At 35.4% G+C, this 24,859-nt stretch overlaps 1 protein-coding gene across 8 annotated transcripts in view; it reads left to right on the forward strand.

Moving 5' to 3' along the window:
* The window catches only part of Prkd1 (protein kinase D1), a 317,831-nt gene that overhangs the window by 212,513 nt on the left and 80,459 nt on the right, over positions 1-24,859 (forward strand). For 7 of the 8 annotated variants that reach the window (XM_074068231.1, XM_074068225.1, XM_074068226.1 and 4 more), the window contains one exon: positions 22,718-22,849. In XM_074068231.1, the coding sequence (XP_073924332.1) occupies positions 22,718-22,849 (132 nt within the window). Of the gene's footprint in view, positions 1-905; positions 1,531-22,717; positions 22,850-24,859 lie in introns of those variants that run through there. The other variant, XM_074068232.1, reaches the window with a different exon arrangement.

The raw sequence follows: 24,859 nt of genomic DNA on the forward strand, positions 1-24,859 counted from the left end.
ATTTAGGTTGGAAAGAGGGGCATATATACTGGTTAGGACAAAAATGATTTCATCCAAGCCAGAATGTTCCTTCCTGGTTTATATTAAGCTGATATCAAAGGGTCTAGCACATTAATGGTACCAGAGTCTGGTTGTAAAGCTCCACATACCATTCTCATTGCTTGGTCTGTTTATCACTTTTTGGGAAACTACGCAGTACGAATCAACTAGGGGCAAGCATGGTACTTATGTCAAGATAACTGCAAGCATGTCAAGGTCAGTCTGTATACTAGGTATGAGGAGATAGGGCAGTTGCTTAGGCTGTGGGCTGCTACAACTGATCAGAGACTACATGCAAGGCTGTCCTCAACGTCATCATCTCTTAGCCTGACAGGAAGAAAGACTAGCAAAGAGACCACGCTTTTACCCTCAGCAAACTTTGTTTCTCTGAATGGTCTACCCATTCGTAGGGCTGTAGCCTACAGGGCTTTTTGGAATCTGATAAATTATTTGTGATGAAGTTTCCCCTGAGCTATAGACCAACGTGCTGAAATTGACGGGAAATGTTTGCCTTGGTTTCCCTTAGAGACCATTAGGGCACAACTGGGTGCCTACCTTTTCAGTTTGAGTGAACAAGCTGAATTCAAACCTCAAGAATTGGTCATAAAAAATAGGCAGAGAGTAGACACCAACTAAGGCAACTGGGCGAGAATTCAGTGATGCTCATCCCACAGAAAGACTCAGCTGGGTATAATTTTGCTTTTTGCTGTTTAGGATGAGTTTCACTAGGGTCTAGAATGGACTGTCAGCTATCCATATCTGGTATTTTTAATAGAACATGACCATAACTTTGAGAACAGACTCTTTGGTATCTTATAATATTTCATGATGACCCAAAGCAAAGAACTTCTTGCAAGTTTATGTTGTAATTCAGAGAGAGAGGAAACAGTTATGGCTTCTATTCTCTCCTTTGATTGTCTCAGTAACTGAAAAAGGTAGAGAGACCAGCTTGCATGATCTGTGTCTTGTCCTCATCTTTGCTTGTTCTTACATGAGCAGTTCACAGCTTTGCCCATGAAAGGCAGATTTTTTTTTTTAACTCAACACTGATCAGGTAAAAAACGATATAGTGGACATTGAAGAACTTCACTCCAGGTATAGGCATTTTCACTTCTTTAGCTTTTGGAGACTTGTAAAAATCAATGAGGTTAATGTTAAGCCATGACTCTTAACCTTATCAGTGAAGAGCACTTTTTTTTTTAATCTGTGTACATTCTGCAACTCAGAACAATTGCAGCAAATTCTCTAGAGGGTAGGTCCAAACACCTTACCCTGGTTAAATGTGTCAGGTGATTCTAATGTATGGCCAAGCTCAAGAATATCTGCTCCGGGTATAGGCAGTTTATAGTAAGGAAGTATAGAGAGGCTTAGGAATACCAACTACTTTAGCAAAATGAATAGGAAATATGTATTTACTTTTGTTTCTCCTTCCTAGGGCATAAAGGAGAGAGAGGTGGCAGATGTCTCAGCACTATCCTGGGTTTATCAAAGGTACTAGAAAGCTAGTTATGGCTGCCTCACAGTGATGGCATATATGGCTACAATATAACGACATTTTATTCATGTATTGATGACTCAAAAGCATTACTGTGCTACATAAAAGAAGTTTAAATATATGACAGTCCTTTGACATGCCAAATAAAGGAAGAAGTGTGTGCACCATTCTACCCCTACCACTTCATTGTCTTTCTCAAGTTCAGCAGACTGGACTCTGCCCCTTCACTACCTTTGACGAATGTCAGTAACTGACCTGATGTTAAAAATTATGGAGATAACTTCTCTGGCCACACAATTCAGCCATCTTCAAAGGTGTTCCTTTTTTTTCATCTGTGGCACTGTGTACTCCTGGTTCTATTCACTGTTTCCACATCTCACAAACAGTTCCTTTTATCTAGTTTTTTCTTGACCTGCAAGCCTCAAATCTTAACTCTTTGCTCTACTTCTTACATCTCATATCCATCAATGGTCTTTTTTTTTTTTTGCTATCATTTGTTGAACCTCAGTCCATCTTGGATTCATTGTACATTTCCTTCTACTGATACAGTTTTCATAGTTGAATGTATTATTTCTTCAACTGTGCTTGTAAAACATGAAGTTTCTCTTAAATGTTTCTTGCTTTCCTATTTCTATTAGTGATACCAATATTTTGTTTCTTCCATATAAAAAATAAGCCAAACTAAAGCAACATAAATAAATAGTAACAAATGGAGTCATATTTGCCTTGTATTTTCATAACATTGTTTCATGGGTTTTTCCTTTCTCATATCCCATTGCTATTTTCTTACCTTAGGGAGCCCAGGATTCTTAGTCCTGAAATTCCTCTGGCCTTTCTGTGTCTGTCTGTATATGCTCCTAAATACTCCACCAATCTCACCAAAACATTGAGCCATTTCTATCAAGTGTCACCCAACCAGGAAGGGGATCACAAGGCAGCTTCAAAGATAATGGAGTGACCTTTTTCTTCAGTTAGATGAAGTATAATGGGAGTTTGTTCTTGTTTAAAATTTTTTATTAGCATACATTAATTGCACAAAGAAGTTTCATTGTATTATTCTTCTTTAAACTATATACATGCTTGTGCTCTTTTGTGTTATGTGATACTCTTAACAAAAATAAGTTACAGTAATTTTTTAAATCCCAACTAAGTCTTACTTTATTTGAAATACCAAATAATTTTTTTTTTTTGAGTGTGTCTAGCCTCTTTTTTTTTTTTTTTTTTCATTTTTCTTTTATTATTCATATGTGCATACAAGGCTTGGTTTATTTCTCCCCCCTGACCCCACCCCCTCCCTTACCACCCACTCCACCCCCTCCCGCTCCCCCCCCTCAATACCCAGCAGAAACTATTTTGCCCTTATCTCTAATTTTGTTGTAGAGAGAGTATAAGCAATAATAGGAAGGAACAAGGGGTTTTGCTGGTTGAGATAAGGATAGCTATACAGGGCATTGACTCACATTGATTTCCTGTGCGTGGGTGTTACCTTCTAGGTTAATTGTTTTTAATCTAAACTTTTCTCTAGTTCTTGGTCTCCTTTTCCTATTGGCCTCAGTTGCTTTAAGGTATCTGCTTTAGTTTCTCTGCATTAAGGGCAACAAATGCTAGCTAGTTTTTTAGGTGTCTTACCTATCCTCACCCCTCCCTTGTGTGCTCTCGCTTTTATCATGTGCTCATAGTCCAATCCCCTTGTTGTGTTTGCCCTTGATCTAATGTCCACATATGAGGGAGAACATACGATTTTTGGTCTTTTGAGCCAGGCTAACCTCACTCAGAATGATGTTCTCCAATTCCATCCATTTACCAGCGAATGATAACATTTCGTTCTTCTTCATGGCTGCATAAAATTCCATTGTGTATAGATACCACATTTTCTTAATCCATTCGTCAGTGCTGGGGCATCTTGGCTGTTTCCATAACTTGGCTATTGTGAATAGTGCCGCAATAAACATGGATGTGCAGGTGCCTCTGGAGTAACAGTCTTTTGGGTATATCCCCAAGAGTTGAAATACCAAATAATTTGAAATACCAAATTGGATACTCAATTTGAAATACCAAAGATAGCCATCAGCTGATTCCACATGAACTATCAACTGTTCTTCCCACTACATATTTCTGTTACATTCTATATTAGAGTCTCTGTATATTTATTTTGATAGTTATTTATCATTTGTCCTCAGCTTGAATGGGAAGTGCTAGCCAGATGACCATGAATCTTCTGCTACTTTCTTTTAAATATGTTGGAGGATGCTGTATTTGTTTGATTTAATCATGCTGAGTGTTGAAATAATCCAGAGAATGTTACTGTAAATGTAGAGTGAGCCAAAAAATGTCGCAGGCCAGACACAATCTGTGAGTTACCTAACTTACCTAAAGATGAAAGTTAATATGTAAATTGTTGTATATTTTTAAAACTTATTTTAATGCTTACCTATTTCAAATAATATTTTCTGATTTAAGATAAGGAGTATCATTTTAAATGTAGGCTAATTATGTTGTGACTCAAATATTAAGAGTTTATTAATTTAAATATGCATATTTATATGAAAATTCTTTCTTTTCATCAGACATACAATTAAATTACCTTAAGTATTAAACTCTATTGTAATGAGATGATCACTCACATCATTTGGAATGTAAGAATTTATTGAAATGTCTTCTTTTCTCTCTCTCTCTCTCTCTCTCTCTCTCTCTCACACACACACACACACACACACACGCACACACTTTTTGATAGAAACTGAAATTTGGTTAAGATGTACCAACTTCCTAATGCCTCATCTAAATAAAGGAACATGGGTCAGCAGTTTTAGATGAAATTTCCATAAAACACATTTAATGTGTTTCAAAGTACATTAAATCAGTAAATCTCATCTAATAAATTATACAAATCTAATAGAATTGTAATGCCAAAATATGGAAGTAGAATTATAAGAAAGAAAAGAAAAATATACATCATATCCAGTAATGACTGCTTTGCACTCTTACTGTTCACTAGGCAGTGATAAACCTTTTACTGAGATGTAGAGGCCTTATCAGATCATGAAATTAATGACATTTCATTTTTGCTTCTTGGATATAAAACTCCTAAATAAAGTGTTTGGAAAAAGTAGAATCTACATGTTTGTAAAAGAATAATACAAAACAGCCAAGTATGTTTTCCTGGAATATGATGGTTTGACGTTATCAAGTTTTTACATAATAATTATTGGAAAGTTAGAGATTTAAAAATACCCTCTTTTAAAATAATAAGGAATAGCTAACTCAATTCAATTGCATCACACTTAACTATATCTGAGGCTCAAACCAATAAAGGTTAGGAAGAAAAGAGCTATCTGGATTCAACATTATTCAGTGAGTTCTTAGCAAATGCAATAACACCACAAAAAGAAATGAAGTAGAAATTTGGAAAAGAACAAGCAAAGTAACACTTATTGTAATTATTTGGAAAATCCCTGTGTAGGTCTGGATTCAGATTAACCTAAATTATTCTCCAGTACCTCTGTGTTCTTACTTTATAATTTGTCCATATTCAAAGCCTTAATTTCATCATCTATAAAATGGGATTATAATAGCATTTATTCTGAGAGTTTTGAGGATTAAGTAAATAAATATTATACTGTATTTAGCACAACCTGACTAATAAATGTTAGATTTTTTAAGTATGAGAATAATAATAAAGCCTAGTAATAAAAATGAAACTCAAGCTTAGTACATAAGTGTAGAAAAATCATAGTCACTATCTTGCTCATGTACCACCTACAAGGTCCACTTCTTTCCCCCTATCTCTTAAGAGCCGTGACATCCATTCATGGAAATGTTCTGTACTCTCCAATATGGTAGCAACTATCAACTGTAGCTATTGAAAACATGAAGTATAAGGAGTATGACTGAAGACATGAATTTGTATTTTATTGCAGTTTAATGAATTTGAATTGGAAGAACAGCATGTGACTAGTGGCTGCCATGTTGTAAATTAAACCCTGGAGGATCTCATGACTCACCAGACTTGCTATTGTTAGGCTGAAGATTGTCACATTAACTCGCCAGCTCATAACCTACTCCAGATCTATACTTCACTGTGTTTTCATCTGCTTACTCCTCATCTGTTCTCATTGACGAGCTTGTTGTTTTTTTTTTTTTTCCAGTTGTATCTTGTACTTAGCACATCCAAAACTGAACTCATGAATTTTCCATATGGAAATTCAAGGTACAGAAAAGTATAACAAAAATTCACTGTGAAAGAGAGTAGTTGTCTTTCAATATTTATTCTTTCCTCCTTCCTTACTGATATAACTCCTATTTTTTCCTATCCTGCTGCCTGGAGTTGATGGCCATTTTGGACCTGCAATAAAAACAAAACTGAGGTGTTATAAGAGTAATCACCTGAAAGGAGCCTGGGTTCATGGAGTAGATATTAACAGCATGGAGTTGCCTGTCTCCTTGTGTGAGAGGGCAGCACATTTCATCTTGTTCAGACCAATATAATTTTTGGTTTCTTTGAAATAAACATGCAGATATAATCACATTCTGAGATAAATACAAGAAAATTATTTATATTAAGGCAATTAAAGAAGTTGAATAAGTAGAATATCATATCAAGTAATAATAAGCATGTTGATTAGCACTTTACCTGGCATATATACTAAGTATTAAATAATTTTTCTTTATCACAGCAACAGTAAATACTTAACAAATGAATAAATGTTAAAGAAAGATAGAGGTAATGCATTCATCCAATGAATATCTACTGAGTACATGAAATTCCAGGCAATGTCTCTATTCTGAAGAATAAAAATAAAACAAAATTGAAAAGGACAAATAAACATCAAAAGTAAGAAATTAGAATCTAGTACTTGGATATAGTTTGTCTCACTGAACATCTGCTATGTTGATTAGAGTTAACTGAGAAAAGCTTTCACTTTAGATACACAGTTCTAAAAATTATCCTTTATTTAAGAAAACCAAAAATAAAGTCCTACTGTTCCAGGCTTGCAGTATTTTCATATAACAAATGAACTACCCAATGAATATGGACAGAATAAGCTAGAACTGGCATAGGCAAACACTATGGTGTGTTAACAATAGATCAGTAAGTATAAGAAATGTAAAGATTGCCTACATGTTTTGGCAGACATGTATTATGACACAGTCATGATATGTGTCTGTGGTCTAAGTGTTTTATACATATGTACTATTCAGCAACCCAGAGGAATTATTATTGTATTAGTCACCTCGATGTTGCAGATGTGGTAACATCTGACCTATATGTAGGACCCATAGAAGTAACAAACACGGCCAGGCTTAGATTACCAGTGAGTAGTAAGCTGGGTTTTCAACTCAGGCACTCTTGCCCCCGAACTGGCCATTTTAGCCCATTATACTGTCTTGAATGTCCTAAGCACAAGGCAATTTTATTATATGGGATATATTCCTCTAGGCTAAGGATCTGCTAAGGAGAGCATCTGAAATGTGAAAACTGTTTTATCACTTCCTTCCATACTGGTGTTTCACACTATGAAACATAGCTACTATGTAAGAATTACTTAAACAAGCCATCAGTTTTAGATAAAAATTTATGTGTGTCTTCTTTCAAAACATCATTTTTATACTTTTATCCTTTGTAATCCTGAAATTACTACATAACTTTCAGAATTTATATCGTGCTAAAATAGCTACTTTTTCCTGTGATAATAATGGCATTGTAATTTGTGATTTAGAAAGGGGAAGGAAGTGGAATTAAAATAAATACTAAAATCAGATACAATCATAGAGATACTATATGAGAACAAAATATGTATGAAATAAATGAAGAAAGTTTGTAATAATGATCCACTTACCACCACACACATGCAGAGCACTTTGATAAAAAATAATTATCATTGCATAAACTGAATTAAAGACTATCCCCACATAACTTCTTGTAGATTGAAAATCATAATATACAATTACTTGTGGTGTTTTCTAAAAATGTTTTGGTAATGTTGCCTTGACTTTCAAAAATATTCCTGTAAATAGGACCAAAGATTGCAATTTCAGTTTTAAATATGAAGTGTGATATAAGATCTTAAAATTAATACAGATGTCCTGAGTAAAATTTATGAGTTGTGTCCCCAAACACCTTGATTTATAAGCATTTAACACATAATGATTTTAAGATTTAAAGGATATCATTGATGCCTATTATGATTCCCAAGCTACTTTACAAATCTACTGACTTGCAGTGTGAATGCACTGAATGAGCTTTCCTGTGTTTATTTGCCATCATGGTGGCTTCTTTGATCAACTATATTTTCAAATTTTTAGCACATTTTTAATTTGGTAGTTTGCATCCTTTTCTTTTTCCTATATTCTAGATGCAATTCCTTTATTAGAAATGTGCTTTACAAATATTTCCTCCCAGAATATGACTTTTCTCTTTATTTCCTTAAGCAAGTGTTTCAAATCCAGACATTTTCAATTTTATTGGTTTATCAGTTTTTAAAAATGAGTTTCACTTTTGCTTTTGTATTTAAGAAATCTTTGATTTAACCAAGGGAATAAAATATTTTCTCCTAGACTTCTTTCCTGACATTTTATAGTTTTCATTTTATGTTTAACTCTATGATATAGTTAAAGTTAAATTTTGCGAATGGTGCAAAAACATTTATTATAAATTTACATATGCATACGCAAAAACATGTGTATTGTATTTTACCATACATAGTGTGTTACTACAAAAGATAGCCAAACACTATAACTGTATTTCATTTAATTGTTTATGAAAACTACTCATAGAATTAATAATCATACACATTTCAAAGGTGAAAAAAATAACCTACAGAGAGATCCTATAGCATGTAAGCAAATAGTCCTAGAAGCCAACTCTCCTAGAAAAATAACATTTTACATTAAATTCATTGAAAATTTATGAGATTAAATACTGTCTGCAAAAAAGAGACCACCTTTTGCAAAAGAATGAAAGAAATTCAATTATTTAGGAATTTACAAATAATACATATGTGAAAAATGATTGCCTGTTTGTTGGCAGGAACATGAATCTGAGGGGCTGGTTGTACAGACATGGTTTTCAGAACATATACTCTTCTGTGATCTTAACTTTGTTACCACATACTTTATACCACAAATAAAATGATATATTGTAAGCAGTTTTGTAAATGTCACAGTGTACCCCCAGCACAAAGAGGATGTGAATAAAGAGCTAAACAAGGTCAAAGAAAATTCAAACAAACAGATAGTGAAATTAAGAAGTCTATGAAGGATATAAAAGAGGAAATCAATAAAGATATGGAAATCCTGAAAAATAATCAGTCTGAAATAAACAGCTCAATAGCCAAATAGAAATCTGTATTGAAAGCTTGGCAAACAATATGAAGCAAGTTGAAACTAGAATATCAGGAAAAGAAGAAAAAGTAGATGAATTAGATCAAACAGTAAAAGATCATGAAAAAATGCTAAGAAAATATGAATGGAACATGCAGGACATCTAGGAGATCATGAAAAGACCAAACCTATGAATCATGGTAGAAAAAGGAGAACAGATACAGACTAAAGGCATAGACAACCTATTCCATAGAATAATAGCTGAAAACCTCCCTAACCTTGAGAAAGAGAGAGTCACCTAGATGCAGGAAGCTTACAGAACACCAAATTATCAGGACCAAAAAAGAAACACCCCCAGACACATCATAATCAAAATACTCAATATACAAAGCAAAGAAAAATTACTGAAAGCTGCAAAAGACAAAAGACAAGTCACATATAAAGGCAAACCTATAACAGCAGATTTCTCAACAGAAACTATAAATGCAAGAAGGTCATGGAAAGACATATTTCAGGCCCTGAAAGAAAACAACTGTCAACCTAGACTAGTCTACCCAGCAAAACTATCCTTCCTAATTAAAGGAGAAATTAAAACCTCCCACAATAAGGAGAAACTAAAGGAATTCACAACTACAAAGCTAGCACTGCAGAAAATACTGAAAGGACTCTTATACAAAGAAGAAACTAGAATGATACAGGAACATGCAAGAAACAATAAAGCCTTTTGACCAAGCAGACCAGTAAGCAAGGAATATGTAAAAAGTAAACAACAGGAATAAAAATGACTGGAAACACCTCTTAATATTAACACTGAATGTAAGTGGTCTCAATGCCCCAATCAAAAGACAAAGAATAGCAAACTGGGTTATAAAACAAGACCAAACATAAGTTGCCCTACAAGAGACTCACCTGACTAAAAAAAACCAAAAACAAAAAAACCAACAAGTAAACAAAAAAACCACTGGCTTAGAGTCAAAGGGTAGGAAAAAGTTTTCCAAGCAAATGGACTCCATAAACAGGCAAGAGTAGCCATACTCATATCTGACAAAGTAAACTTCAGACTAAAGTCAGTCAGAAGAGACAATGAGGGTCATGTCATATAAATTAAAAGAACAATTCATCAAGAGGAAATATCAATTCTTAACATATATGCACCAAACATAGGGGCACACATCTATATTTAAAAAGAAAAAAAACTCTAATAGAACTAAGAGCACAGATAGACCATAACAAAGTGATAGTGGGGGACCTAAATACCCTACTGTCACCAGTAGATAGGTCATCCAGGTAAATGATCAACAAAGAAACTTCAGAGCTTCTGCACACATGAAAACAAATAGCATAATTGACATCTATACACTATTCTACCCAATATATTATTTTCTGCAGCTCATGGAACTTTCTCCAAAATAGATCATATTGTAGGACACAAAGCAAGTCTCAACATGTGCAAGAAAATTGAAATAACCCCTGTATCATATCATATCACAATGGAATAAAACTAGGCCTCAACAACAAAAGAAACTACAGAAAATATTCAAACATATGGAGGCTGAAACAACACACTACTAAATGACCAATGGAACCAAAGAAATAAAAAGTTCCAGGAACCTAATGAAAATGAAAATACAACCTGCCACAATCTGTGGGACAAAGAAAATGCTTTGCTAGAGGGAAAGATTACAGCTATAAGTGCCTACTTTAGCAAAACAGAGACTTCTCAAATAAGCTATCTAATGATGTACCTTAAGCTTCTAGAAATCAAGAACAAGTCAAACATACCACCAAAGCACAGAGAGAAATAGTAAAGATCTGGGCCTAGATCAATTTGATTGAGACAAAAAAAACTATTCAAAGGATAAATGAAACAAAAAGTTAGTTCTTTGAAAAGATTAGCAAGATTGATAAACCATTAGCCAACATGACAAAATAAGGTGAGAAAAGACCCATATTAATAAATTCAGAATGAAAAAGAGGACATAACCACAAAAATTAATGAAATCCAGAGGATCATAAAGAGTACTTTGAAAACATACTCAAGTAAGCTGGATGATGTAGACAAAATGGATAAACATCTAGATGCATATAACCAACCAAAATTGAACCAAGAAGATATTAACCACCTAAATATACCTATCCAAAGCAATTAAATTGAAGTAGTACAAACAGAGCCTCTCTACAAAGAAGAACCCAGCACCTTATGCATTCTGCCAAATTTTTAAAGAAGAATTAACACCAATACTCTTCAAACTTTTCCAGGAAATAGAAAGGGAAGGAGTACTACCAAACTCAATTTTGTGAATCCAGCATTACACTCATTCCAAACCCAATAAAAATGCAACCAAAAAAGAGAATTATAGACCAATTACTTTAATGAATATAGGCACAAAAATGCTCACGTAAATGCTGGCAAACAAATCAACAACTCATCAACAGCTCATATAGTATGACCAAGTTGTTTGCCTTCCAGAGATGCAACGATGGTTCAACATGTGTAAATCTATAAATGTAATGCGGCATATAAAGAGAAGCAAGAACAAAAACCACATGGTCCTCTCAGTAGATGCAGAAAGAAGCTTTGACAAAATTCAAAACCCTTTCAGGAGAAAATCTCTGAAGATATTAGGAATAGAGGGACTGTTCCTCAACATAACAAAGGCTATATATGACAAACCTATAGTCAACATTATACTAAATGGAGAACAACTGAAACCATTCCCACTAATGTCAGGAATGAGACAGGAATGCCCACTTTTCCCATTCCTGTTCAATATAGTTTTGGAATTCCTGGCCAGAGCAATAAGACAAGAGCAAGAAATAAAAGGGATTCAACTAGGGGAAGAAGAAGGTAAACTACCCCTGTTTGCAAATGACATGATCCTCTACCTAAAAAACCATTAAAACTCTTCCAAAAAACTATTAGAAATCTCTTTCAGCAAATAGGGTATAAAATTAACGTACAGAAATCAAAAGCCTTCCTATATAGCAACAGTGAATAGACTGAGAAAGAAATTAGGGAAGTAATCCCATTTACTATAGCTTCAATAATAATGAAGTACCATGAAGACATCAGAAGATGAAAATATCTCCCATGCTTGTGGATTGGTAGAATCAACATTGTGAAAATGGCCATACTACCACAAGTAATTTACGTGTTCAGTGCAGTCTGTATCAAAATTCCAATGACATTCTTCACAGAAATAGAAAAATCCATCCTTAAATACATGTGAAAACACAAAAGACCATGAATAGCCAAAGCAGTTCTGAGCAGAATGTCCAGGGCTGGAGGTATCACAATACACAACTTCAAACTACACTACAGAACCATAACAATAAAAGCAATATGGTATTGGCACAAAAACAGACAGGGCGATCAAAGATTAGAATAGAAGAGGCAGACATAAGCCTGTACATCTACAGCCAAAGGTCTTCAACAAGGGAGCCCAAAACACACTATGGAGAAAAGACAAACTTTTTCAACAAATGTTGCTGGAAAAATTGGATATCCACATGTAGAACCCAGAAACAAGATCCCAAAATCAACTCGAAATGAATCAGAAACCTTAACAGAAGCCCTGAAACTTTGAAACAACTCCAGAAAATATGCTGGAACATAAAGGTATGGTGAACAACTTCTTAAGTAGAACTCAAAAGGCTCAGCGTCTAAGAGAAAGAATGAACAAATGGAACTGATACAAACTAAAGAGCTTCTGCACAACAAAAGAAATAGCCACTAAACTCAAGAGACAACCGTCAGTATGGGAGAAAATCTTTGCTAGCTACTCATCCAATAAGGGACTAATACTCAGAATCTACAAGGAACTCAAAAAACTCAGCCCCCAAATAATCAATACCCCAATGAGGAAATGGGCATATGATGTAAACAGAGAATACTCAAAGGAAGAGGTACAAATGGCCAGTAAATACATGAAGAAGTGTTCAACTTCTTTGGTTATAAAAGAGATGCAAATCAAAACTACATTTAAATTTCATCTCACCCCAGTTAAAATGGCCTTATTCAATGGCAAAATCAACAACAAATGTTGGTGAGGATTTGACAAACAGCAACCCTTATCCCTGTTGGTGGAAATGCAAATTACTGAAAGCACTATGGAAAACAAGGATACATTGAAAAATCCCTTATATTATATTAATAATGAAAGACAGGACTATAAAATAGGAAGAGTGTTGGGGGCAGATACCAATGGGAGAGGGGAGGATGAATGAAGGAGATTAATTAATGTGAGAATATATGGTTGATGGACTTCATATACTTATACAAAATAGAACAACGAAACCTCTTGGAATTGCTTTAAGTATGGTGGGGATGAAGTTAAAGGGGAATGATGGGGGTGATCTAACAAATATATAATATAAGCCTAATCGGAAATGTCACTATGAATCCCACCTGTATAATGAATTTATCCTAATTTTAAAAATATATAATAAAAGGGATGGGGATGAAGCTCAGTAGCAGAGGGACTGGTGGACTGCCTAACATGCTTAAGGTCCTAGGTTCAATCCCCACCAGGGAAAAAAAAAAGTGAAACTTTTTTCTATTTTTTATTTTACAAAAAAAGAGAAATTATTTTCAACAATAAAGTTCTAATGTTGTAAATAATCTTTAGAATATACCTTTCCACCTCCTCTTCACCAGATCCTGCCAGTCTGGTCTCTTGTCCCCCTTCTCCCTCACCTCAGCTCCCAGCTCCTCCACTCTAATGCCCTGGTGAATGGATAAGATGCTGCTGTAGATAGCAGTGAACTGGTGAACCAGCAAAGAAACTGGCATATCAAGAGAATGAAATACAGCTCAGCAATTGAAGGATTGAACTGCAGATGCACACAACAATGTGGATAGTTTTGAAATGCATTCTGTTGAATTAAGCAGCACTGCATGGCTGCATTTGTGTGATATATTGGAAAGGGGACATAAAATAAATCAATGGTTGTAATTGGGAGGGAGCGGGAAGGGATTCTCTGCAAAGGGGCATAGGAAAATAGGGGGTGGTAGTGATAGAGTTGTTGTATGTCTCATTTGTGGACTTGATTACACAGTTGTATGTACTTTCCAAGTCTGTGCACACAAAGGAGTGAACTTTACTTTAAGTAAATATATTCCAGTAAACCTTGCTAGAAAGTGTAAGCTCGGATTTATGATTAATAAAACTTATTCTAACAAACCAGAATTAACCAACTCAATCTGTCAGCCTGGTTCTTCATAAAAATTACATGGAGTCCCTCAGGACCACGTTCCTTTCCCTGGGATCCTGAGCCACAGCCAGAAAAATTCCCGCACTCAGCAGGTGCCTGGGCAGCAGGTATGGAACTGGATTCAGCAATTGTTAAACACTTGCTTCTCCTAGATTTCATAGCTTTTAAGGATTTTGTGCTCATGAATCAAATATAAACATCTGTTTGTTATGAAAAGTAAAGGGAAACTTTAAGAAACTTGAAGCAAAGCATACAGAACCTCAGCCTGGCATCTCTGTGTGCAAATAAAATAAATGTATTTGACAATGGTAATACTATTTGTCCAGAGAAACCCTGCTGTCTAACAGAACATTTCTGTGTAATACGGTACCTAGTCTTTGTCTAGTAGCCTTTTTAAAAAGTCTAAAGAGTAATTTGTATGCTGGTGTTCCTCATGTAAATTAGGTCATTATCCTTTTAAAGGTATAAAGTCTCCTGTAAACCATAGAGCTTTCTAAGAAACAGACTTGACCTTTCTTTCCCACTATTCAGGGGGCCTGCAGAGCTTGCACTCATTAGCTAGAATTTGAGTCCATGACATTTTTACTTAATTTTCTTTTTCCTCTATGTTGGACACATGGGGCAACCATTTACATTCTTTCTTGACCTGAGATGCTCTCTAATCTCTTTCCAGCTGTGGCATTTGTCATTCAGTCACATCGGGATATGGTGACCCTTCTTTCCTCAATGCAGTTCCCAACTGTTAATTGATTCATTTTTAGAGAAGGAACCAGAAACAGCCCTATGGAACTAGTTCCATTTAATTAGTGTTAACCAGAACAGTGGAAAGGAAAGCAGTTTCCTCTGCTGTGGAAACATATTCTTTATGGAGGAATAGAACAAATAACCGTAGTTTTTAAGACCCTTATTTTTTAAGTGTCTTGAGTTGGTAATAGACTTAAAGCAGTATTCCACACCATTAGTATTGATGATCATCACAGTAACAGTTATTATTAATAGTAATTAATAACATTGGGATTCAAGCTTAAGTCTTTTTGACTTCCAAGTGTACGTTCATTTTTCTATGCATGTTTTATGATAGTTTCACCAGTATGCCAGGACTATGATAATCACTTTGTGTCCTCCTCATAGTCTTAACCAGGCAACTATCATTAAGAAGCTTTTCCACAAAGGAACACTGAGGTTCAAAGAGATGAAGTTCCTAATCCCATATCACCTACTTGCTATGACCCATGGTTTTCCTCATTCCCAACATGTTGCTGACTTTAAGGTCAAAAGATACTAGCAACCGTATCTTTGGAAAGCATTGGTAGAAACCTTTCAAAAAGTGAACAAAGGTGTGACTCTAATGAGCTTTGCTTTTGAACTTGAAATACTATATTTACATATTATTAGGATTTAATGAAGTATAAAAAGTAACTAACTTTTTGTTTTTGCGAGGGGAGTAGGATACTGGGATTTGAACTCTGGGTTTGATGCTTACTAGGTACTCTACCACTTGAGCTACACCTGCAGCCTTTTTTCCTCTGGTTATTTTGCAAATAGGTCTCATTTTTTGCCCAGGCTGTCCTGGACCACAATTCTATCATTTTAAGCTTCCTCCCTACTGGGATGACAAGCATGCATCACCACACCCAGCTTTTTTCTGTTGATACAGAGTCCCATGAATTTCTTTGCCTGAGCTGGTCTGGAACCACCATCTTCTTGATCCTCCCACATAGTCTGAGATGATGAGTGCATGCCATTGTGCCCAGCTATTGGTTGAGATGGGATCTTTGTGAACTATTTGCATGCTTAGCTTTGAATTGCAGTCCTCCAGATCTCAGCTTCCAAAGTAGCTAGGATTACAGCTTTGAGTTTCTGGCACCACTGCCACCAACATGAGTTTTAAAGTCATGACTTTATTCTACTGTGAGCATTAATTAACTACTAACATATGCTCAGCAAAGTTGTGGTCTCTATCCTCCTGCAGTCTGTAATGTCATGTGTAAACAGATAAGTGATTGAGGGGTGGCAGTGTACACTGACGTGTTTCATGATAGAAGTACCTTGCCTGCAAGGGTAGAGAACAGAGAAGACAGCAGTTGCAGGTTGGTGTACCCCAGGAAGCCTATTAACCATAGTTATCTATGCAAGGAGTAGCCACATGCAAAAGAGAAGGAAAGATTTGGGGTACAGACAGTAATATTTGAAGCAGGGCGTATTTTGAGGGGAGTGTTCTTGGCTAGCTTCTCAGTACAAAGAGTCTACTTTTACAACTATTTCTAAATGAATTTATATTTTATTTGGCAAATTTTGTTATTACAACCATTGGAAATTAATCGATTATTATTATAGATCATATATTAAAATAATGTATCTTTGTTGCTCCACTTCTGTTCTTTTTAACCTTTCTCCTGTTCTGTTAAAATCCCAGGGTTTAAATGCTGCTGCTGTAGAAGATCTTTTTTACACAACATATTTGTTATCCATGCTTTATTGTTGAAAACAAAATTGAAATCTCTGACACATAAACAATTATTTCTGCAAAATGTATACCTACAAATCTTTATACAAATTTAAACAACATTTTCTGAAGTGACAAAATTTTTTAATGTAGTAAAAAGAATAATCATTGTATATTTTAGCTGTGGTAACTAGTAGCTTCCTCCTGGAAAGAGCATTACTTTCTAGAGCAGATTTTCTGCAGTAGCCACAGAGGTCAGTTTCCTGGGACCAAAGGATCCCTCACATGTTAACTGTAACCCTCTGGGCTCGTGAACGGATCAGAACCTGCTTCTTGAGGATTGTTTTAGCCTTAACAGCCAACACTCATACAGTGCTGCTACCTGATTCTGGTTTATGTAAAAGGGTAAAAACACAAAGAAGAATTTCTTTTTGAGAAGGAATGAATGTTAATTTTCTCTATTTTTCTGATGGAACACTGGCCTTGTCACATGCTTGCCTGGTATCTAACTACATAGAAATGTTTCTTTAAATGTGGGTAATTATGTTCCATATACCTGAAAGCACTGAATGTAATTAGCTTTCTGTGTCCTAGAATATGTAATTATTATAAATAAACCCATTGTAGTTATGCTGAGTGAAAAACACTATTATATGGCTGTTGAGCAGGTCAGCCAGCAGTGCCTGCTGAATGATCAGTCTCATGATGCATTCTCACTCGATTTCTTCCATCCCTGTGCAGATTTGTGAATTTCTGCTTTCTATGTCATTTTCCTTCCAGGAGCTGGCTAAACATCAGTCTATTTCCTTCTAGTTTTTCTATAGTTTTATATCTCTTTACTTTTTATTCAACAAGTAATTAGTTTGGTATAAGATATAAGATTCTAAGTTGCTAAATGTTGCTACTTGTTAATTATTTTTAAATGATGCTTCTCTTCTGTATCAATCTTTTACACCTTTATTGTGTTTTAAATTCATACAAAGAATAGATTTCTGGATTAGCAATTCTGCCTTCCCATTGATCGATCTCTCTCTCTCTCCCTCTTTCTCTGTGTCTCTCTCTCTTGTCTTATATAATCACCACATATTTTAAATTTCATCATTTCACAGAATGTTTTATATCAAGTAGGGCTAAATATCTTTATTACTCTCCTATTAAATTTCCATTCTTATTAGAACATTTTTCTTATATTAATATTCTGATAATTTCATTAAACTCAATAAGATTTATGTTAAAATATTAGATGCTTTCTTAAGATTGAAAGTAAACTTTTGAGCTCTCATTTATAATTTATTTGTGTCTGCTAAATAATTTAAAGGCTTTATTTCTTAGATAATCTGTTCATCCATCTTAGACTTCATTTTCTTCTTAAGCATATGTTTTACTTCCTTTTTTAAGTTTCAGCAGCCCACTTTTCTGAAATGATAGAAAACAAAAGTATATTTAAGTAGTTAGACTCATTTTTTGTCCGTCTGTGAGTGTTAATTATTTTCTGTGGGCCAGACCTCTGTTTACCTCATTCTTTCTACATGAAGCACAGCCATGAGGACTTCTTTCTCTTACAGCTTTTTCCTTCTCTTACTCTTCTTGGGCAGGTCTTTGTCCAGAGCCAGTCTATTTAGTCCAACTTTGTGGCTCTCTTGTCATGGATACATTTTCTTTCTGAAGAAGAGCCCGTCAGACAGTACCCTTGACAGCCAGTTCAGTTTATCTAGTTCCCACCTCTTTTCTTCCTTACTAGAGTAGCTTGTTAGTGCTGTGTTCCTAATCTAGCCTGGCTTGCTTGTGAGATCTGGGATGATATATAAATAGCCCCCAGGTTCTTGTCAGTGCACCTCACTAATTTTTTTTTTTGATCCGATTTTATATTAAGTCAAAAATAGAGATTTCCTTCTTTGTTTCTTCAACCATCTGAAAGGTGCTATTATAAGGGACTCTAAGAATTTATTGAATGTTCTCCTTATTGTAGAGCTGTGGGGTCTTCCAAATTTTAGATGGTTTCCAGTAATAATAAAAATGTGAAAGGTGAGATTAATTTGAGCAATGGTTGCATGAAAGGAAAACTTCCTACAAAAGTGTCTTGGAGAAGCATGAAAATATGGTGAACCTCTGTGTATTGGGCGGTAGGGAGGAGCATGTAGACATGTCCAGCTGGATCTTACCAGTACTGTCAAAGACCTGGGCCGCATTACGTGGAAGAGATCTGTGGTTGTCACTCAGTTACCTAGCTCCTGGACAATCTGGTTTACATTTGCTGGCTAGCCTAACACTGCACCAAGATGAAGTGTCAAGAAGCCAAAGCAATTATAAAACACAAAACTATATAATCCTACAAATTAGCTACAATTAAATAAAATCAGACTATATAAATATTCTCTCTTCTCCTTATTTCATGCTTTGCTTTTAAAATTCTCTTCATCCTTCAGGATTGTGTGTAGGGCCTTTTTTCCATGAAGCTCTCCCTAACAGACACATTCCTCTCAGCTACCCTTTCTTAGGTTTTCCCATCTGAACTTTGTATTATGATTATCTGTGGGACTACCATTTTCATTTTGACTTTGAACTCTCAATAAAAGATACTATTCCTTAGTAATTTTTCTAATTCCAATATATATTACATAGTGCTTTTTTAGATATAGTAATAAAATGATATACACAAACTCTATGCTTGAAGTCATTAGGATTGTTTTGGCTTAATGTGAACTGATTTTAGAAAGACATGAAAATGGTCTGTGCATTAAAGGCTTGAGTTTAAAATTGAGACAACTGAGTAGAAATTACAGAGGAGTATTGGGGCCTCAATATAATGAAATTTCTAGTTACTTGAGATAGTCCCAAATGCAATAAATTGATTGTGAGCAGTGATCACCCACCAGTGAAAGTTCTCAAATTGCAGAGGTTGATTTTCATATGTGTAGATCAATGATAGGAGGTTAAAGGAGACTTTCATGTACCTTATAACAATGAGTGTTGGGGGGAGACTGGTATCCAGAAGCTACTTTCAACATTTTACATGATAAAGAAAAATACCAAATTTGCCCATAACAATCTTCAAAATATTTTGCTTTGGGTTAGACTTGTCAATTCAGTGTGGTGACTGCTTATCATGTAGACACCAAGTTCCAATTGGTTTTAAGCTTTGATTTTTAAAAAATTTAAGAAACATTTATTGTTCTTAACCCTAATTTACTTAGAGGGCAGGAATTTCAAAGCATGTATTCCATGCAGAGCATGTACTGAAAACTTTTGAAAGAACTGAAATAATTTTATTCTATACTTTATTTCATGAAAATTTTATTCCCCAACCAGGCATTTTTACATTTCTGAGGTGTGCATGTTTCAGTGGGCAGTATGTTATACTTAACTGCAATGCTCTTGAAAATATTTCTCAGTAATACATAAAATAAATGTACACCTTATGGTCTATGTCTTAGTAGCCAAAGAAATATGATCAGTTTTATCATAATAGCTAAGAGAGTTCATGTGATTCTAGTGTCGAGACTGGGTCCAGATTATTACCTCATGTGGTACCTTATTTTCTGAGTCTCGATTTTCTCATACATAAAATGAAATAAGAAGAAGAAGAAGAAGAAGAAGAAGAAGAAGAAGAAGAAGATCTGCTTCCTACATTGCTTGGGAATAATTGAATGAGAAGATGCTTTCAATGTGTTAAGCATTTCTTCATATTACATCAGTTCTGACTTCCCGTAGCCAGAAAGTATTAATTCTTCTCCCAAATTGCTAAAATTTCCATTAAAAAATTACTGAAAATCTTGGAAGGTCTGACATTTTTTTATTATGCAAATAATTTTGACCTCCAGAGATTATTTATTTTGCTTCAGAAGCCCCATTTCTTCTGTACTGCTAACCAGTTTACTCCATTTTGTGCAACAATTTATAATAAACCTTAAAAGAACTACTGATTATATTAGTGTTTTTGGTTCAATTACCTGTTTCAAATACTCAATGACTAAGGAAAGCATGTCATTTTCTCCTCTCCTGCATGCTGGAATGTAACAATAGACTGTGAATAGAGCAAATCAAAGAGACACAAATACCAATGTAAGGGGCCATTGTGTTTAGTTTGTTGCCCTGTCATATGGTTTTAATTTAGGTCGGTTGATTGAGTATGACAGATTGACAGATGGCACATTGTTTCCTTCTTGAATTTCTAGACACTTTAATATTCCTATTCTTATCCGTCCATTTCAATTCTAAAACTTAAATGAAATGGAATTACAGCATTCACTTTGTTTTCCTGTGCTAAGTGATTATCTCTGAAGTGCAATTTTGTGATTAGGCGAGACGGCATGCATATGCTCAGCTAATGCTGATTTCCCCCAGGGAGCAGAACAGGTAAATTCATAATGAATGAATGTTGTGCTTTGATTTCAAATGGATGTAAAACCTCACTGCACTTGGTAGTTTCATTTTAAAAATGTATTTAATTATTCTAAAATTAACAGGAGAATATTAAAATTGAACTTTAGAAATATGGCATTTAAGCATAAGTCAAGAGTGCTAACTGCTTATGAATGTTAATCCCCTTTAAAAACTGAAAAAAACAAATTTACCTGACATAAATTAGAAGGGGAGGTGCCATTGAAAAATCTTTATTTTAATTATTTATGTTCTTCTTGCTTAATTCCAAAAATGTCTGAACGCAGCAGTATTTGTATTGTCAAATTCTAGTCTTCCTTATTTTGAAAACTACCATAATTAGTCAATTAATTAATTTCATAGTATTGTCATAGTTGTTGATCCTGAGGGGTGGTTTTGAAGATGAGGGGAGAAGCTAGGATTTAATGGATGGCACAAAGTTTTGAACTATTTTCTTTGATGTTTTAAGAACAAATTTTGCTTATGGGTTTGAGGAGACAGTTTTAAGGAGATTTAGCATTCTGAAAATCAGACACGTTTTGGCCAAATCATTTAAGTATATGATTGGTACCCAAGTCACAGGGTTTTTTTGTTTGTTTGTTTTTGCTTGTTTTTTACTTATTTAGTAAAAGTATTGTCATTGTCCACAATACTGTGAATCTGGGAGTGTGAGATATAATATACAATTGCCTAAGCTTATTTCAATTGAAGAGGAAGGGAAAATAGTATTCCTCCTAGTTTTCTTAGAATAAAAGCCTTAGGAAATGAAGTGTATAGGGTTCTGTTGTAACATTAGTGAAATTTTAAACTTTTAAGAGACTGGAGATATCATCATTAGCCAAGGCCTTCTCTTTTCAGGTATAAGAAAATAAGTCTCATACTGATTGAGTGAGATGTCATGCAAGCAATGGCAAAGCCTTTTCCAGTCCCACTGATGGACAACATGGGCTCCAAGCCTCAACCTCAGGCATATAGAGATATGAGATGCCTGGAAACATGCATCCTGTCCATTAGAATGTTGAGAGAAGGGCTGGTCTTTAACTTCCAATTTTATGTACCTTTTGAATAAGGGCAGCAAAAGCATGAGCTATTTTTATCATGTGATAAAAATACATTGTGGAAAAGTATAATTGGAACAGTGGATTTCAATAGTTTATGTGAGTACCATAAAAAATAAGCAATAATAAATAATGATAGAGAGTGCCTCCTGTGTGAATATAGTTTATAATGAAGTGTATTTCTCAGAGTGGACTGCAGTTTATCAGTGTGTGTTTGGTCTACTGGGGGAGAGTCTGCTTGGTTATTTGTAGGTCACATTTTTAATGCTTAGTTTTATTGTCCAAAATAGGCTGCTCAGATTCGTGTCGTCCGGTTGTGCCTTCCTTCTATATACAAATATGCTATTTTCAGATCTGTCTGAGTTCATCAAAAATTCAGTAAAAATTTTATTATTACTTTGGAATACCTTTCTAGTTCATTTTGAAAGGCAAAAAGGAAACTATTTTCTACTAGTATCAAGTATTTGTAAACTGTGTTGAGTTATCCTTTCATTTATGCTTTCTTCTAGCATTCTCATATTTTCAAAATGGCCTAACAGTTTGACATGCAGAAAGAAGAGAGGGTTGCTAGGCCACCACTTGTAAAACTATGACTGCGAAGAATGAAATCTAATGACTGAAAATGCAAGCCATGTTCCATCTCATCTTCCCTAACTTTGCCAAGAGTTATATCCATACTTGCACACTTAATATCTTATAAGGTTATTATTTGCAGACCAGCAAATCCATTCAATCTCTTTTTTAATGTTACTGTTTCTACAGCTTCTGCCACTTTTGAAGACTTCCAGATTCGTCCGCATGCACTCTTTGTTCATTCCTACCGAGCTCCAGCTTTCTGTGATCACTGTGGAGAAATGCTCTGGGGGCTGGTGCGGCAGGGCCTTAAATGTGAAGGTGAGTTTCTTCCCCTGTCAAGTTAACTGCATGCTGAACTTGTATGCCTGTGTTGCGCTTTTTACAACAGTGTATTTGGTCCCTTGGATGTATTCTTTAGGCATTTGGGGGGTACATGGATTCATTTTGGGGTATTTTGTTCAGTATTTAAACTTTTGTAAACATTCTTGGCCTGATCTGAAAACTCTGATTCTCACGTCTTTTCTCCTATCCGATGTGTAAATTACTTCTTTCCTACATTATATGGGATGTTTTAACAACACACTAAAAAATAAAATTCACATCTTAAGTAAGCCAGAAATTGTAATAGTAAGCATTGGAATGAGGAGAGATCAGAAGGGTAACCAAACCATCTAAGATCACTTAGCTATTGAATTGGGTAGACTGTATTTTCTACATTAATACCATAGCTTTTTTAATACTGGAGATTAAACTCAGGACCTTAAAGTTGCTAAATAATCACTTTACCACTTGAGCAACGGCCCAAGTCTTTATACTTTTAGTTTATTTTACAGATAGGGTCTCATGTTATCTTTCCCAGGCTGATCATTAAGCATAATCCTCCTACCTCTGCATACCAAGTAGCTGGGATTAAAGGTGTAAGCCTTTAATATATGAAATAATTCCTTCAAGTTCACTTAGTGCTCTAGAACACCATGATGAAATCTGAAGACTTTGCCCAACCATTCCTGGTCTCCTTGGATTGAGGAAGATAGAGCTCTTGAAGTTTGGCTAGTATGACCAAGGGTTTATGATGTAACATATAAATAAGTTCACCACAATTGTTTAATTTCTTTTTATAAGCAGGGAAGTTAAGAGAAACTCTTGGCTCCATTGTTTCTAGGTCTTTGGTGAAGCAAAACTGCTTATTTCATAGCCATCAGGAAGGGGAGAGATGACAAAAGAGCCAGGGACAAAATACATCCTTCAAAGGTATACTTCCAAGTGACCTACTTCCTCCAACTAAGCCCCATATCCTTACATTTCCAACCCCTCCCAATAGTGCCACCAGCTAAGAACCAAGCTGAGCTTTTGGGGGGCATTCCAGATCCAAACTATAACATTCCACCCCTGGCCTTTTCAGGCTTATGTCCATCTCATAATGCAAATGCATTCGGTCCATCTCCAAGAGTTCCCATATTCTTAGTTTCTGCACTGATTAAAAGCCCAAGTCCAAGGTCTCAGGACAAACTCTTAACTGTAAGCTAAGAGTTTTGTATTCTTACAATATCAGAAAATAAGGTATGTACTTTTAACATAGAATGGCTTGGGATAAACATTCCCATTCCAAAGGGAGGAACAGTTGAAGAACAAGGACGATTTATACCATTGCAAGACCAAAACGTAGCAGGGCATTCTTTAAATGCTGCAGCTCCATGCCCAGCATTCAGGGCACGTGGTGTGAGGTCATCTCCAAAGGTGTGAGTGTCCCTGCCTCATGGCCTTGCGAATTGCAGCACACACAGCATCTCTTTGGTGCTGGTTTTGCCCGCTGACTACAGCTTTACTCGGCACACATTCCATGTTCCTGGAATCTCTAGACTTTATGCAGTCACCACCGCAGCTTCAGCTCCACTCCTACAGCTTAACACATCAACTTCTCCGGCTGACTGCAAGGACTTTATTTCTGCCTCATACTGTGTGGCCTTCCAGGCTTTACTTTGAAATCTCATGAATGCCTCTATAACTCTCCAACTCTTATATTTTGCATACCTACAAACCTCAGCAACATGTGAGTGACACAAATGTCTGGTGCTAGGGTAAGTCATAGCTAGCACCTCATGGACCATGGCTACAGCAGCCTCTGAGTGCCTGGATGTCTGAACTGTGACATGTGTTTTATGGACATTTGTCTGGCCTGTTATGTAAAACAGAGAAATTCTAAGTAATGAACACATCTGTGTGAGGAATGTTAATATTGGAAATATCGGGGAAAAAAATGATAGTTCTCCTAAGTGGGAAGTAGGCTTCCCATTGCAGACCACCATGTGGAAGCCAGCAAGCAGTAAT

Source organism: Castor canadensis, chromosome 3 (assembly GCF_047511655.1).
Source record: "Castor canadensis chromosome 3, mCasCan1.hap1v2, whole genome shotgun sequence".
NCBI lineage: Eukaryota > Metazoa > Chordata > Mammalia > Rodentia > Castoridae > Castor > Castor canadensis.